This window comes from Calypte anna, chromosome 6 (assembly GCF_003957555.1).
Source record: "Calypte anna isolate BGI_N300 chromosome 6, bCalAnn1_v1.p, whole genome shotgun sequence".
NCBI classification, from domain to species: Eukaryota; Metazoa; Chordata; class Aves; order Apodiformes; family Trochilidae; genus Calypte; species Calypte anna.
The window spans coordinates 9,821,975-9,834,615 of NC_044252.1; the positions used below are offsets into that span (position 1 = coordinate 9,821,975).

Genomic DNA, 12,641 nt, shown 5'->3' on the forward strand with positions numbered 1-12,641 from the left:
CAGTGCTTGTTACATGGAAAAAACCCCTGATTTTACAAATCAAAAACTTATACCTTGAAGTTATTCTGCAGGGATATCTATGGGTAAGTTGCTGAAGATCAGGGCAATAAAGCACTCTGCTGCTTTTCTCTTACTGGTTCTAGTACAATCCTGCATTCAGTGCTCAGAAAGGCTGCCCAAACCAGACTCTTCTACTGGGCAACTCCAGTGCTACCCTAAAGTACCCAGATACTTAATACTATCTGGCTTACCTTGGTTGCACGCTTTCAGGCCTGATCTGACTAAAAGACAGTGATAAGTAGGTCAGTCTTCAGTGAATGAAATTAGTGAGCTGTGGCTGAAGTCTGGTCAATCCCATCTTACTCACAAAGAACTTCTATTTCTGGCTTTGGTGTGCTATTTGTGGGTGGGAAGCCACAGAAACTGGTTTGTGCTGGGATGCAGAGGAACTTGGTAGCAGAAATTCTCTTAAAGAACAAATAGAGAAACACTGCTTATAAAAAATAAGCTGAATGAAACTCCCCAGGAACAAACAATAGACAATATCTTCTAAATGGTGATAATATTTTAAAAAGAAAGTCCAGAAGATCAACAATTCTTATTTACTCCTTTCCATGCTACTGGTTCTATCAAAGTCAAGAGAAACAGTTTTACATCTAATGTCACCATTTTTCTGTTGAGCCCATTACCTTTTCTAATGGTACATTAAAAAAAATAAATTTTTCCTTCGAAAAATAACACATTGAGATACATAATATTCTCAAAAATTAGAATTAAAAAATGCATACTATGCTGAATGTGCTTATTTCAGTGTCCTTGGAGTTGCTTAAAAGCTTTTCAAAAATCACAAACATGGCATTCTTTGCATGACATCTTGAAAAATCCTCTAGAAAAACACCTGCTTTCTGCCTCTATCAATTAAACTACATTAAGGGAGGTAGCTACTCAGAGTTCACAAGTTACTATATAATGGTTGGCAAATAAGGCAGTGAGAAAGCAGGGGAAACAGTGCTTGTAAAAAGTTTAGAGCACACTGAAACCTTACTGACTTCCTGCTGTTTACTTGTATTTTCCTTCCCCATGTCTGTCATGACTAATTAGTTTCATGTCCCTTGGGTAATATCATGGTAATTAAATATCAAAAACCATGGGGAAAAGGGGTGAGAGATTTTTTTTTGCAGTACAGTTTAACAATAAGTTACAAGGACCAACCTTTCCCCGTCACATACACACTGTAGGATTTCCTTGGGATATTCCTAATCATAAATCTTATTATGCCATGCAAGTATCAGTGCACTAAAACTCAGTGAGTGGTACCACAACTGGATGTTTACAAGCAGAAAGGGTGACACCTAATGAAAATTTCGGAAGCTTCTCAAAAGAGCTGGGAGACAGTTTGTAACTAAACAGTTTTATTGACTTTTTTTTGCAAAATAAAAAACACAAAATAATGACCAAGATTAAAGGCCATAGACTGCATTAACCAAATGAACCAGCCACTTGGTTATAGTAGCTGATAACTAGCACAACTGAATATTATTGCATATACCTCAGGTTCATTTATATATCCATTACAGTTTGGCAAGATTACAATCATACAGTAGCTTTGGTTGTGTAAAACCTAGTAGCAGTACTTACTTAAAATGTGACTGGTTAACTTCTTATGACAACAGATATTTATCTCATCTTAGTCTTGACACATCTCTCATTCATTCTTCTCATCCAAAACATACATGATCACTGTATTTTAAGGAGACATATTTGCAACCATCACTTGTAGCCCTTCTCCATCACCATGTGGTGATGAATCTTACAGGGACAGGAATCTGTCACTTTCTTTCATTATAAAAGTTTGTAGAGCAGCACCTCCATCCAGACTGGGTGGCTTCTACCATCCTGTGGTAGCATCTCCAAAGAATTAGTCCATTCAGAACCCAAACGTGTAGAGGTGTATATGGCTTTCATTCCAAAGCCTTTCCAGACCTACAGTACTGAGGTTTGACTGTACTGCCTTGCCTTTGAACACAGAAAACAAACAGGTTTTCACATTGGTATGCTGAGCTGCCAGCACAAAACAATATTAAAGAACCTAATACACTATACTAAGTTGGTTACAGAATTATGCCTGAGACACTGCACAGGATTGCACATGTATGTTCTACAGTCTACGTATTTCAGTTTTGGTCTTTTAAAGAAATGCTCTTGTCCTTATGTAACCTAGTGTAACACTGAAGCTTGAGAGTAATGGTTGATAAAAAGTCATAAACACACAGGCTATTTGAAAACACTGGAGGCTTTGTTTTTTGTCTTGCACCACTTGTGCAGAATTCCTGCCTTTCTGCCATCACTTTTCCTCCAGCTCCCTGGGAATACCTACTTCCAGAGGAAATAATACAATCTACTTATCTAACATTTTGAGATCTACCTGGGAAAAGCTATAAAACAATTTGGGTCAAATTAAAGTTTGAAGACCCTTCTTCATTTACAAAATGTAGTAACACTAAATAACACCTACTTGGTTTTGCAGCCCTTTCATTTGCTTGCACTGAAGCAAAAAGGTGTTGGGCGTGAAGAATGGCTGCGTGGTTAAGATGCCCCAGAACAAGGTAACTGCCATGCAGTAATTCAAATGCAAGCAGTATGACTGCTTTTTAAATTCAGATCCATACTTGTATAAGGATATAAATTAATAAGCCCTTCTAAATGAAATTTGAAATATCCTCTTTGATCAAGACATATAAAACCTCTGAATACTTAGAATCACTAGATTTCACATAGTCATAATTATTTGCACCTACATGGCAAATATTAGAAATACATTTGCCTGCAGTTGAGCACATAATTATACTGCCTATTATTCAGCTGAGTAAAGATCAAGCACTCTTTATCTTGCAGTTATTGGATCTTATTCTAACTCTTTACTTTAGAAAGGTGAAAGAACCATCTAATTATATTACCAGTGCACAGTACTTAGTTTAAAAAAGACAACCTATACCAAGCAACTAGATTTTTTCCTAAAATTACTTTTTATGAGATACTCTAAAAGCTGTCTCTAATGACTGAAGATTGTCTATTTCACTGAACTCGCATAGTAAAAATAGTTAAAATCTAATTACAAAAAGCTGCTACATGGTTATTTTGTGGTCTGTAAAATAAAATGGTATCCAGATTTTTATCTGAACAAAATAGACCAGACAGTATAAAAATATTTCCCAATTGGAGATTGAAACATTAATGCTGGATTATTTTTTTTTCTTGTATAAAAAGAAAGGTAATAGTGGTAGACATTTATTTGCTTACTAGCCAAAAATATACGTATGACTCTGAGGAGCTGTTCCAGGCTCACTTTCAGTGAGATTGTGCTTTTGGCCCTAGAGCAATAATAAATGCACACATGGAACAAATTTTCCTGAAAACCTGAACTACATCTTATTTCTAACAATAAGACTAATTTCTGACTCCAGCTATGGATTTCCACTTATTTGCTTTGTTCAGGCAACTACAGCAGAGGGATTCCAGAAGCACCACTTCCTCTTTGAATGGTGTTTATTCAGTGCAACATCTTCCTTTTCTCTTTCCTTCTTAACTCGCTGGTAGTGATCTTCTTCCTTTAAATACCACACAGGTGGCCAGCGGTGCCTCTCAAAATACTCCTGATTATCTGCTTAATAAGAAACAATCAAAAAGCCCCCCAGACAAGCCAGTTAGATACACAAATCCCAGAAATGTCTACAAAAAGTTATGCTGCTATTCCTTTACCCATCTCTATGCTAGCTGGCTTATCAGGGACTCCTCCAGTTTCCTCATGCACTTACAGAGTGAAAAGACTTTGGAAGTTGTGCTCAAGATGCCTTAGTCCACTGAAGAGTATAAGAGAGCAAGACCTTCTCAGAGGGTATTTTTCATTGCAGAGCCTGAAAATGGCTCTGTTCCTTTTAGCATAATTGAAATAGGTATAAAAGAGAATGCTTGGCCAGGAATCAGGCTAATGATTGCAATCTTTCTTTACAGATAAGAATTTAAGGATACTATTCACGACAGCACAGAGGTTCAGTCTCCTGACTTAGCTATCTGAGCTCATCTTTACCTTCCTGTTTAATCAAATGGGTGGGGTGAAAGAAGGGGAAATATTACAAAAATTGAGGAGAAAAGTTGCCCATACCTGCAGATTTAGCTTTGATTTCCTTGCGGAATTTGGAGCAAACGCTGTTATAATTGGTGCAGATGTAGTGCAAGCACCAGGCTGCCAGCTGGTGAGCATTGTGAAACTGTAAAGAAAAACAAAGAGCTTACTCCATTTCCTGAGGTTATTTTGCAGCCCCAATTAACAACTAAAGCTGGGATGGATTGTACCTGGCAGGATTCTCCCAAGCATATAGGGGAACTTTTGAGGCTAAAGTGTCCTCTGGATGCCTTAGACCTTGTCACACAATTCTGGTGAAACAACCATTGACTCAAAAGGCTCATCAGTAGGTGCTTGGCATGACCAGCATCTGGCAAACTGTATCCATTACCTTACAGACTCTGAAGCCAAGGCACGATGGACCTGAATGCTCTGGTATTATTGTACCAGCCATATATTCCTATCAGTTATTGCAAATACTGCTCTGCCCTGGAAAACTATGGTCATTGACAGAATTAAAACATTGCTGAAAGCTTCATACAAAATCATGTAAAAGCTGCTTGTGGTCATAAGGAAGAGCAGCTATAATGCAAGTCAGATGGTATAGCACCTGTACCTATCTCGGAATTCTGACAGTCTAGTATGATCTTGTCAGGTTATAGGCACATAACATTGAGGCAGGTACCAGGCACAGAGGGTATCCTAACTGTAGTTAAACATATTACTTCTGTCTTCAGTCAGGGAGAAAAAAAAAGGATGAAAAACCAAAACATCAAACCGTGACAATAAAAAACCCCCAACTCCTCATAAATCAAAATTAAGTGAAGCAAGCTGCCTTTTCTTGGAAGGGGTTCAGTCCTGGTTTTGCAACAGCTTTTCAGGTATTGCAAGAGAGGGACTTGAAAGCAGCTGCAGGAAATCTTGCATAGCAGTCAGCTTGTGCTGCATTTCAGCACTGCATAAGCCCCAGACTTAAGCCAAACTGCAGCCAGGCTCATCATTAGTGTAAAATCAAGAATAGCTTTCTCCAGCCTACATGTCAAGTCTAAGAATATATAAAAAAAATGACTTTTGCAATACAGGCCTAAATATACAGGAATTGAATCAGTCAATAATATAAAGCTGAACAGCTTCATTACATTACATTTCATATTACTGAAACATGGCCATGCAAACATGGAGCTTTGAAGCTCCACAATGAAGAAAAAAGAAGTATGTACAACTCATGCCAGATTAGTTTAAACATCTATTTCAGTACTGCAGAAATCTTCTTTACAATAGGTAATAAAGCTACATTTTATTTTCAGTCACCTTCAGAACTGCAGACTTTGAGCCACTTTGAAGCAATGCTCAGAAGCAGTACAGTGCTAAAAGCAAGTCCTGCAGCTGGCCAGAATACTCTTGAAAAACAGAACAGACTGACCTGAGCCAGTTCCAGATAGGACAGTACTTCTCCATCTATTACAACGCCACTCATGGAGGCTTTTGTCAGCTCTTGTACTCCATGTTGTTCTGTCAGAGAAGAAAACTCATTCACTCACATAGGATAGGCACATTTCAAGGTCAGATCATCTCCAAGTAATACATCCAAGAAGTCATGTTCTCCCTACTCCCTGTGGTAACTCTAGCATTATGCAAGTGGCACATTCACCCAGATATCCTGAGCAAATTCAGATTGGGATGAAGTTATTTTCTGGTGTTTAGAGTTGTGGCTGAAGACTCTGCAGCACACATATAAACTGTCTTGTCTGGGGAAGATAAGCCCATATGGGGTCTTGCCCCTTTCCTTCAAACCAAACTTTATTTCTGGTTTCACACCCCTTATATCTTTCTTACAGAAATGGAACCTGCAACTAATAACCACTTATAGAAAGACAAAGTTCAGCAGCCAGCAGTCTCTTTCTGGCAGAATGGATAGGAGCAATATCAACATAAATTAGAAATATGGATCAGCTCTTTCTTAGGCAATACAAATGCAACAGTCCAATTTTTAGGCAATAGTGCCATTTCACTGTATACCCACAACATTGATATAGAAAAGTTTGCTTCAGGCCTTTGCATTCGTTGTTCCTAGGAATCCAGATGAAATGCTGACCAGCTCCCCCCAAAGTTACTTCAATTCAAGAGCCTCAACCCTTTCCTAGAAGCATAAATATTTTAGAGGTTTGAGAGTTCCATGGCAAATGTTGTCCAATGATCTAATTCTGCTGGATCTAGTTGTTGGCAGTTGCCTTTGGACTCAAAAATATTTCATAAAGAATTAAATGAATAAAATACCCTTAATAGTCTATTTGTATTTATGCTGTAACTACTTAAAAGAAAAATCAAGACTTCAGTGAAAACATATATAAAGCCAGGCAACAAAGATTTGGTCTGCCAGGATTAGTGAATACAAGGTACACAGTCCTGATGCACAACTGAAGGTGAGCTAGGATTTGGTATATCATTAAATTTTGCCTACATTTTGTCCTATAAATTATATATAGCTTTGCATCACCTGCCTCTCAGTTTTTGTCTTGGCAATGTCTTCAGAACCTTGCCTAGTTATATACACAGAGAAAAATAAATAAATAACCCTGCTCTCCTGGAGGTCTGTATAGATTTAATGTTTAAAAACTAAGTAATAACCTATCCTTTCTTTTTTCCTAAATATGTGATCATAAATATGAAAATTTTTTCTTCCTGAAATGGGGATTGAATCCCCATCTATATATCAAAATAATCCAATTCCAATCTGAACAGTGAAAAGGGACCTGGACAGCATTTCTAAAAAATATTGTGATCACATAGGTCAGTTCTGAATCAGTTCAGTTACTCTCTCTGTATAGAAACATATAATGGAACACTTCATTATGTAATGGAAAGCCTGGAGTCCATCCTGCTTTCAGGTTTAACAACAGAATTACAAATTACAGACATTAGATTGATGCTAAAGAGAAGGTTTACTCTTTCTGTTTTTAAAGCACAGAACGCTTGAGAGCTGGTTTAGCATAAAATTAAAAAAAGGCAAAGGCAAATCCATTTTTCTAAGTGAAAACACCACATGTATTACAATATTCCTTTCAGAAAAACAATTATTTCTTTTCCATGATATTTTAGAAAATCCCATGTTTTCCAAAACCATTTGAATGCATTTCAACCATTGCAAAAGACTGCTTTGGACAAGGCCACCCAATCTTACCTGCTAGTGCAACCAGGTGAGGGAGGCAAAACCTATTTGCCAATGCAATTAATTCAAGTGTGTCCAGTTCCTGACTGGTGGTCAGCTGCTTGGTATACAAGTAATCTAAAACAGCTTGCATGGAAGTCTTGTTTATGTTGGGTAGAACTACCTGGAAAAAGATATTTAAGAAAAGAGACTCTAATAATTGAGGTGTTTTCATACAGAGACCATATTTTGTTTCTGTCTCTTTGTTGGACTCTCATTTTCTCTTAAAGTCATTTTACAAATGCAAGGAAAGCATTAATGGGAAACTGAATAAAGTTCAAGAAGCTGCCAACAGGTGAGCATACCTCCAGAGTCAGTTCCTTTGCCAGTTTGCATACAAGCAACTCGGTACCAAGTTACTGGAATTGGATCCACATCAAACAATGAATCTGTTCAATGCTTTCTAGCCTGCAAATGGACAACTTTGTGGGATACGTAAAAGTCACTGAGAACTTCCCACGTCAAACCTCCCTTGGTAGACTTCTTGAAGAATGCAATTTATCCACTCCTGACAAGGGATATTCCAGGGATTCTGAGAATAACAGAAACCAAAGGATAACAAAAACCTCAGCCCTCTCAAACTGTTTGTAAATAAACAAATTATCCAATTAAATGATGGTTAGGAGAGGACTGAGAGTTGAAGAAATGAGGCAAAGAAAATGTAAACAATTTGCCCAGGGGAGCTGTGGATGCCTGCTCCCTGGAAGTGTTCAAGGCTAGGTTGGACAGGACTTTGATAATCCTGGTCTAGTGGGCGTTATCTCTGCCCAGGCAGGGGGTTTGGGATTAGATGACTTTGAAGTCCCTTCCAACCCAAACCATTCCATGATTTCTGCCACACATGTACAATTAATGTAACCATCATGTAATGAAACCACCAAGACTAGGACAAAAGCTATCTGGTTTCTCGCCAGCGCACCCTTAACTCAATTTCATGTCAGGGAAGCCTAAAAGAGGAGGAAGGAGAGTTAGAAAGGCTCAGTGTAACCTATCACTGTACTCAGTATAACCTATCACTCAACTACAGAAACACATACAATGTGGGACTCAAGGTTGTAGAAGCTTTGAGTGCTTCCACTACTCAAACTAATTGATCCCACTCCTCAGCACTTTGTCACGTAGATCTTCATAACTCAGAGGGATGCTGGCATCGTGGTATTCTGAAGAAGTTTCATTTAGAAAAAATGGCAAAGCAGAAAAATAGTAATTTTAAAACTTCCAAGGCCATTGCTGAATGCTTTCCACTCTACAACATGGAAGCGAAATATTTGGAATTGGGAAGATGAGCTATAACTGTTAGGGTAATTATTAAAAACAGGCTGGTAGAAAATAAATCTATATTCTTCATTATCAAATGAAGTTGTTCACCAGAATCAAGCTGTATATTTTAATGAGCCACTTGTTAAGCATGCCTCTGGGAAAGGAATTATATTTATGGCTGTATTAGAAGAAGCAAGAAAATTCTAAGTAGAATAAAATCTTCCAGAATATTAAACGTGAGTAACTTGAACTCTTCAATGAGCAAGACCCATAAGTATGGCAAAGAGCAGGAAAATCAAAACAAAATACAAAACCTGGGTGTGGGTAAGACACGAGAAAAAAATGTTAGCAGAGTGTTAAAATTTGAAAAGCAGATGGTGAGGCACCTGAAAATACAAGCCTTCTGCTGCAACATCTTAATTCAAAGCATGAAGAACTGCTTTACTCAATAGGACAATAGGATGCATCAGGGAATCTGAGATTAGTTTCTTCTGAAATAAAGCCAACTTCCCTTTTCTAGTTTATCAGTCCATGTTCCTTAACACTTTCTCCCCTTAAATTTGTTTAGGAATGCTTCTGTCCTATCTACTCTTGCTAATGTTTCTGATGGTGTAATTGCATATTCACACAACTTTAAAACTTATTTTAAATTATTCCAGAAATTCATATTTCATTCCTCCCCTCCCTGTTTAATATTTTTAAGGATTTCAGGTTTAAACACATGCTCCAGCATTGCAGGAAATCTGATGCCTTGAAGATAACATGTTATCCTCCTACACATCCAGGTTTAATGCCTTAAGAAGAAAAGCATCCCACAGGAAGAATAAAGAATCATTCCAGGGCTTATTGAAACCCTTCCAATAGATACAGAATGATGCCTCTATTACCCTAAATCCATCAGATATGACAAGCAAAATGGACAAAAATGGACAATTACCTCACTGTTTGAGCTTTCAATAAATGATCCTCCAAACATAGCAGACATCCATTCACAGCTACAAATCAGAAGTGGCTTGTGGGCATTTATGGTTCCGTCATCCAATTTAAACGTCACATCTGCCAGGGGAACAAAGAAACAAGCAAGCTGCAAATCTGCATTTAAAGTCAAAATGTTTCTCAAGAAGGCATGTTTCACTTGAACACTGTTAACCAGGGACTTCTTTCACTTCTCACCCTGAAGATAACTCTAGCCTTTTATATTGTTAAATAAAACATCTTGTTTTAAAGGGAGATAACTGGACATTCATCACTTTGGAAAATTGGGTCACGTGTTTAAAAGCTTGCGGGCAGAATTTGAGGAATTCTATTGCAGAGTCCCAGGTTGGAACAGTTGACCCTGAGTAACACTAGAATTTTGGGTTCATCCCTTCTCTCAGAACAATGCATGTTGTCACATTTTTTGAAGCCTGTGAAGCAACAGCAGCATGAATGAGAACATTTGATGTTAAAGCATGTACTTGCTTACCAGAAAATGTCCCTTTGCAAAGGCACTCTTTTATCCGATTAGCTTTCCTGACATGAAATGCTTTAGTGATCTCTTGATTCATGAAGGCTTCTTTATTCATAATATTCTCCACCATCATTCTCAAATCAAATACTTCCAAGATTTCAGCAATCTGAGCCAGTCTTGAGAGATCTTTTTCATTTTCATCCAGTTGCCCTGTGTATAAAAACTGCAAAACAGTTTTAAAAGGTCCAGCCTGCACAGATGAATCCATTTTTACCACAGTTACAGGACACATCCTATTTGATACAGGATTCACTTGCATTTCCTTATGCACACTAACAAACCCCTTTCCCCAGGATGACAGAGATCTTGCTGCAGAACTTGTTTCACCAGGTTCAGGTTCTGGCATGTTTAAAGAGTCAGTACTTTCTGGTGGAGGAGTTTTAACATCAGCAGATTTCAAGGATGTGTCATCACTGTCACCATTTGTCTCAGGGTGACTTGTTAGAAAATCTTTTTTTGTGTTTTCCTTATTACACTGTGTTTCATCCAAGTCTGGACTTTCCTCACATTCCATTAAGAAGAGGTCATAAAACTTTGAAGAGGAGGTAGCTAGGTAAATCTTGTGAGCAAAAATGCAGTCCTGCTCCTGGAGAACAAACATAACATCTGCACACAGTGGGCTGTCCAATAAATATCCAGCTTCATTCATGCTTGGTATGGGACACTCAGGGATTTTGATGACTGGAGGAGGGGCTTTTGGAGGTAGGAATGGAGCCTGAAGCAAAGGTTTTTGGACCTTCTTCAAATGAGATTTCCAGAACTGCAGGTGTCTTCTGGAGATCAAGGCAGCTCTAATTGCATTGTCAAACACATCTTTAATCCCAAACTGGTCAAACACACTTGTTTCATAGTATGGTATCCCAAGTTCCTTAGCAACCTCTCTGCCTTTTTCTGGTGGCAATATATCTCCTCTTTTTATTGGCCTAGGGTTAAACAAAACAAATAAATAAACAAGTCTTCTCACACACAAATCCCACAAAGTTACTCCAAAAAGCATGAACTACCACAAAATGTCTCGCTGCAAATTCTGAGATAAATCTCATTCAGAAGAAACAAAATATAAAACAAAGCCCACAGAGCCCTTTGGAAATCTACAACCATGACTCCAGTGATTTTTAGAATGGCATATGCTCATAATTTTAAGTTTGGTGGTGGTGTTGCTGTTACTAAAATATTCAGAAATCATTTGCACAAAATGGAGCAAGGCTTCTCTCTGATAAAGAGAAATTTACAGCAAAAAGTTGACAAGATGATGCTTGAGAACTTTATTTTTAAAAAACCCTCCAGCATCTCTTTCTATTCAGATATTCTGTCAGCATCTTTGTACCCATCATTTAAACTCAACTTGAAATTCTTATGACATAGAAATGCCACAATATAGCTAAATATGAAATTAGTAATACTTCTTAAGATTATGCTTTTTAAAGAAAATCATAATAGCCTATGACAAAAATCTAACTGGGCACACATTTTAAAAGACAGGCCTGTTTTGGCTGTAGAAGCATTATGTGGGAACTCAAACCACTCCCTTATGTGATGTAGGGTAAACAGACCAACATAAAGTCTGAGCTGGGTTCCATTTTCCCCCCCCAAAAATTATCTCACCAGAAGGCATGACCCAGCAGTGCATTCTTTCAGCAAACCATATTGGGCAGACACAAGCTGGCACAGACTTCACATACTACAGACAACAGCTTGCTTTAGGTGCCAGCTAATAAATAATCAGTTCAGGTGGCAGAAGTCTGTACTAGACATGCAGAGCTCTTATTTAATTTTCATTAATGGTGAAATCAGCAAGGATTAGGGAAGAAGAAAAGGGAATTTTGAAAAAATATTTCCTCTTAAAGAGTTAACCAAAAAGCCCACCACACCCACACAATGAAGAAATGTTTAATAAACAACAGTATGAAAATCACATTGCTGAGTCAAGAATTTTAATGCCATACAATTTTTTCTACAAGCCCATGAAATATTAATTCAATCCTTTTATGGAAATTTGTTACAGTATAGTCGTTAACTACATCAGTATGGATATTATTTCCATGAGTATACTCTCATTCATATTTACATAAGAGGAGGAAATTAGAAGTGAGCAGGTAATTTTGCAATGGTTTTGCCCAAACATGTGAATGCTTGTTTTTTGAATCTGGGAAAAATAAAGCTTCTTCAGAATAACTCTGAACAATACTTTAATCTCAGAACTTTAAAAAAATTTAATTTGCAACCACTTATTTTCTGCCAATATCTAGGATTACAAGTACAAAAAATAATAGTTCAAAATTAAAAAAACTTGAGTAGAATCTATTATTTTGAAATAGTACCTGACAGTTGTGACAGGACATGGTACCCATGCTCAGATGGAAAATACATATATGAAAACCTCCAGTAACCATTATTACCTCTATATTATCAAAAAGCTCAGGCAACCAAAGAAGTTTAGATATTCAACATGCAAAAATATTGTGGGAAACATTTGATAACTGTGTGCACTAAAGAACTAGCTAACTCAGACATCAGGAATAAAAAGAAGAAAGCACATA

The 12,641-nt window shown here is 37.5% G+C and overlaps 1 protein-coding gene across 7 annotated transcripts in view; it reads right to left on the bottom strand.

Annotated features, from left to right (window-relative positions):
• Window positions 1–1,395: 1,395 nt before the first annotated feature.
• RHOBTB1 (Rho related BTB domain containing 1) overlaps window positions 1,396–12,641 on the bottom strand; it is a 55,984-nt gene continuing 44,738 nt past the window's right edge. For 5 of the 7 annotated variants that reach the window (XM_030453372.1, XM_030453368.1, XM_030453374.1 and 2 more), the window contains 6 exons: window positions 10,057–11,024; window positions 9,529–9,647; window positions 7,305–7,455; window positions 5,547–5,635; window positions 4,163–4,268; window positions 1,927–3,664 (listed from right to left, as the gene is read on the bottom strand). In XM_030453372.1, coding sequence (XP_030309232.1) covers window positions 3,492–3,664; window positions 4,163–4,268; window positions 5,547–5,635; window positions 7,305–7,455; window positions 9,529–9,647; window positions 10,057–11,024 — 1,606 coding nt within the window. In that variant the 3' untranslated portion in view covers window positions 1,927–3,491. Of the gene's footprint in view, window positions 3,665–4,162; window positions 4,269–5,546; window positions 5,636–7,304; window positions 7,456–9,528; window positions 9,648–10,056; window positions 11,025–12,641 lie in introns of all 7 variants that reach the window. The other 2 variants (XM_030453371.1, XM_030453370.1) reach the window with 2 other exon arrangements.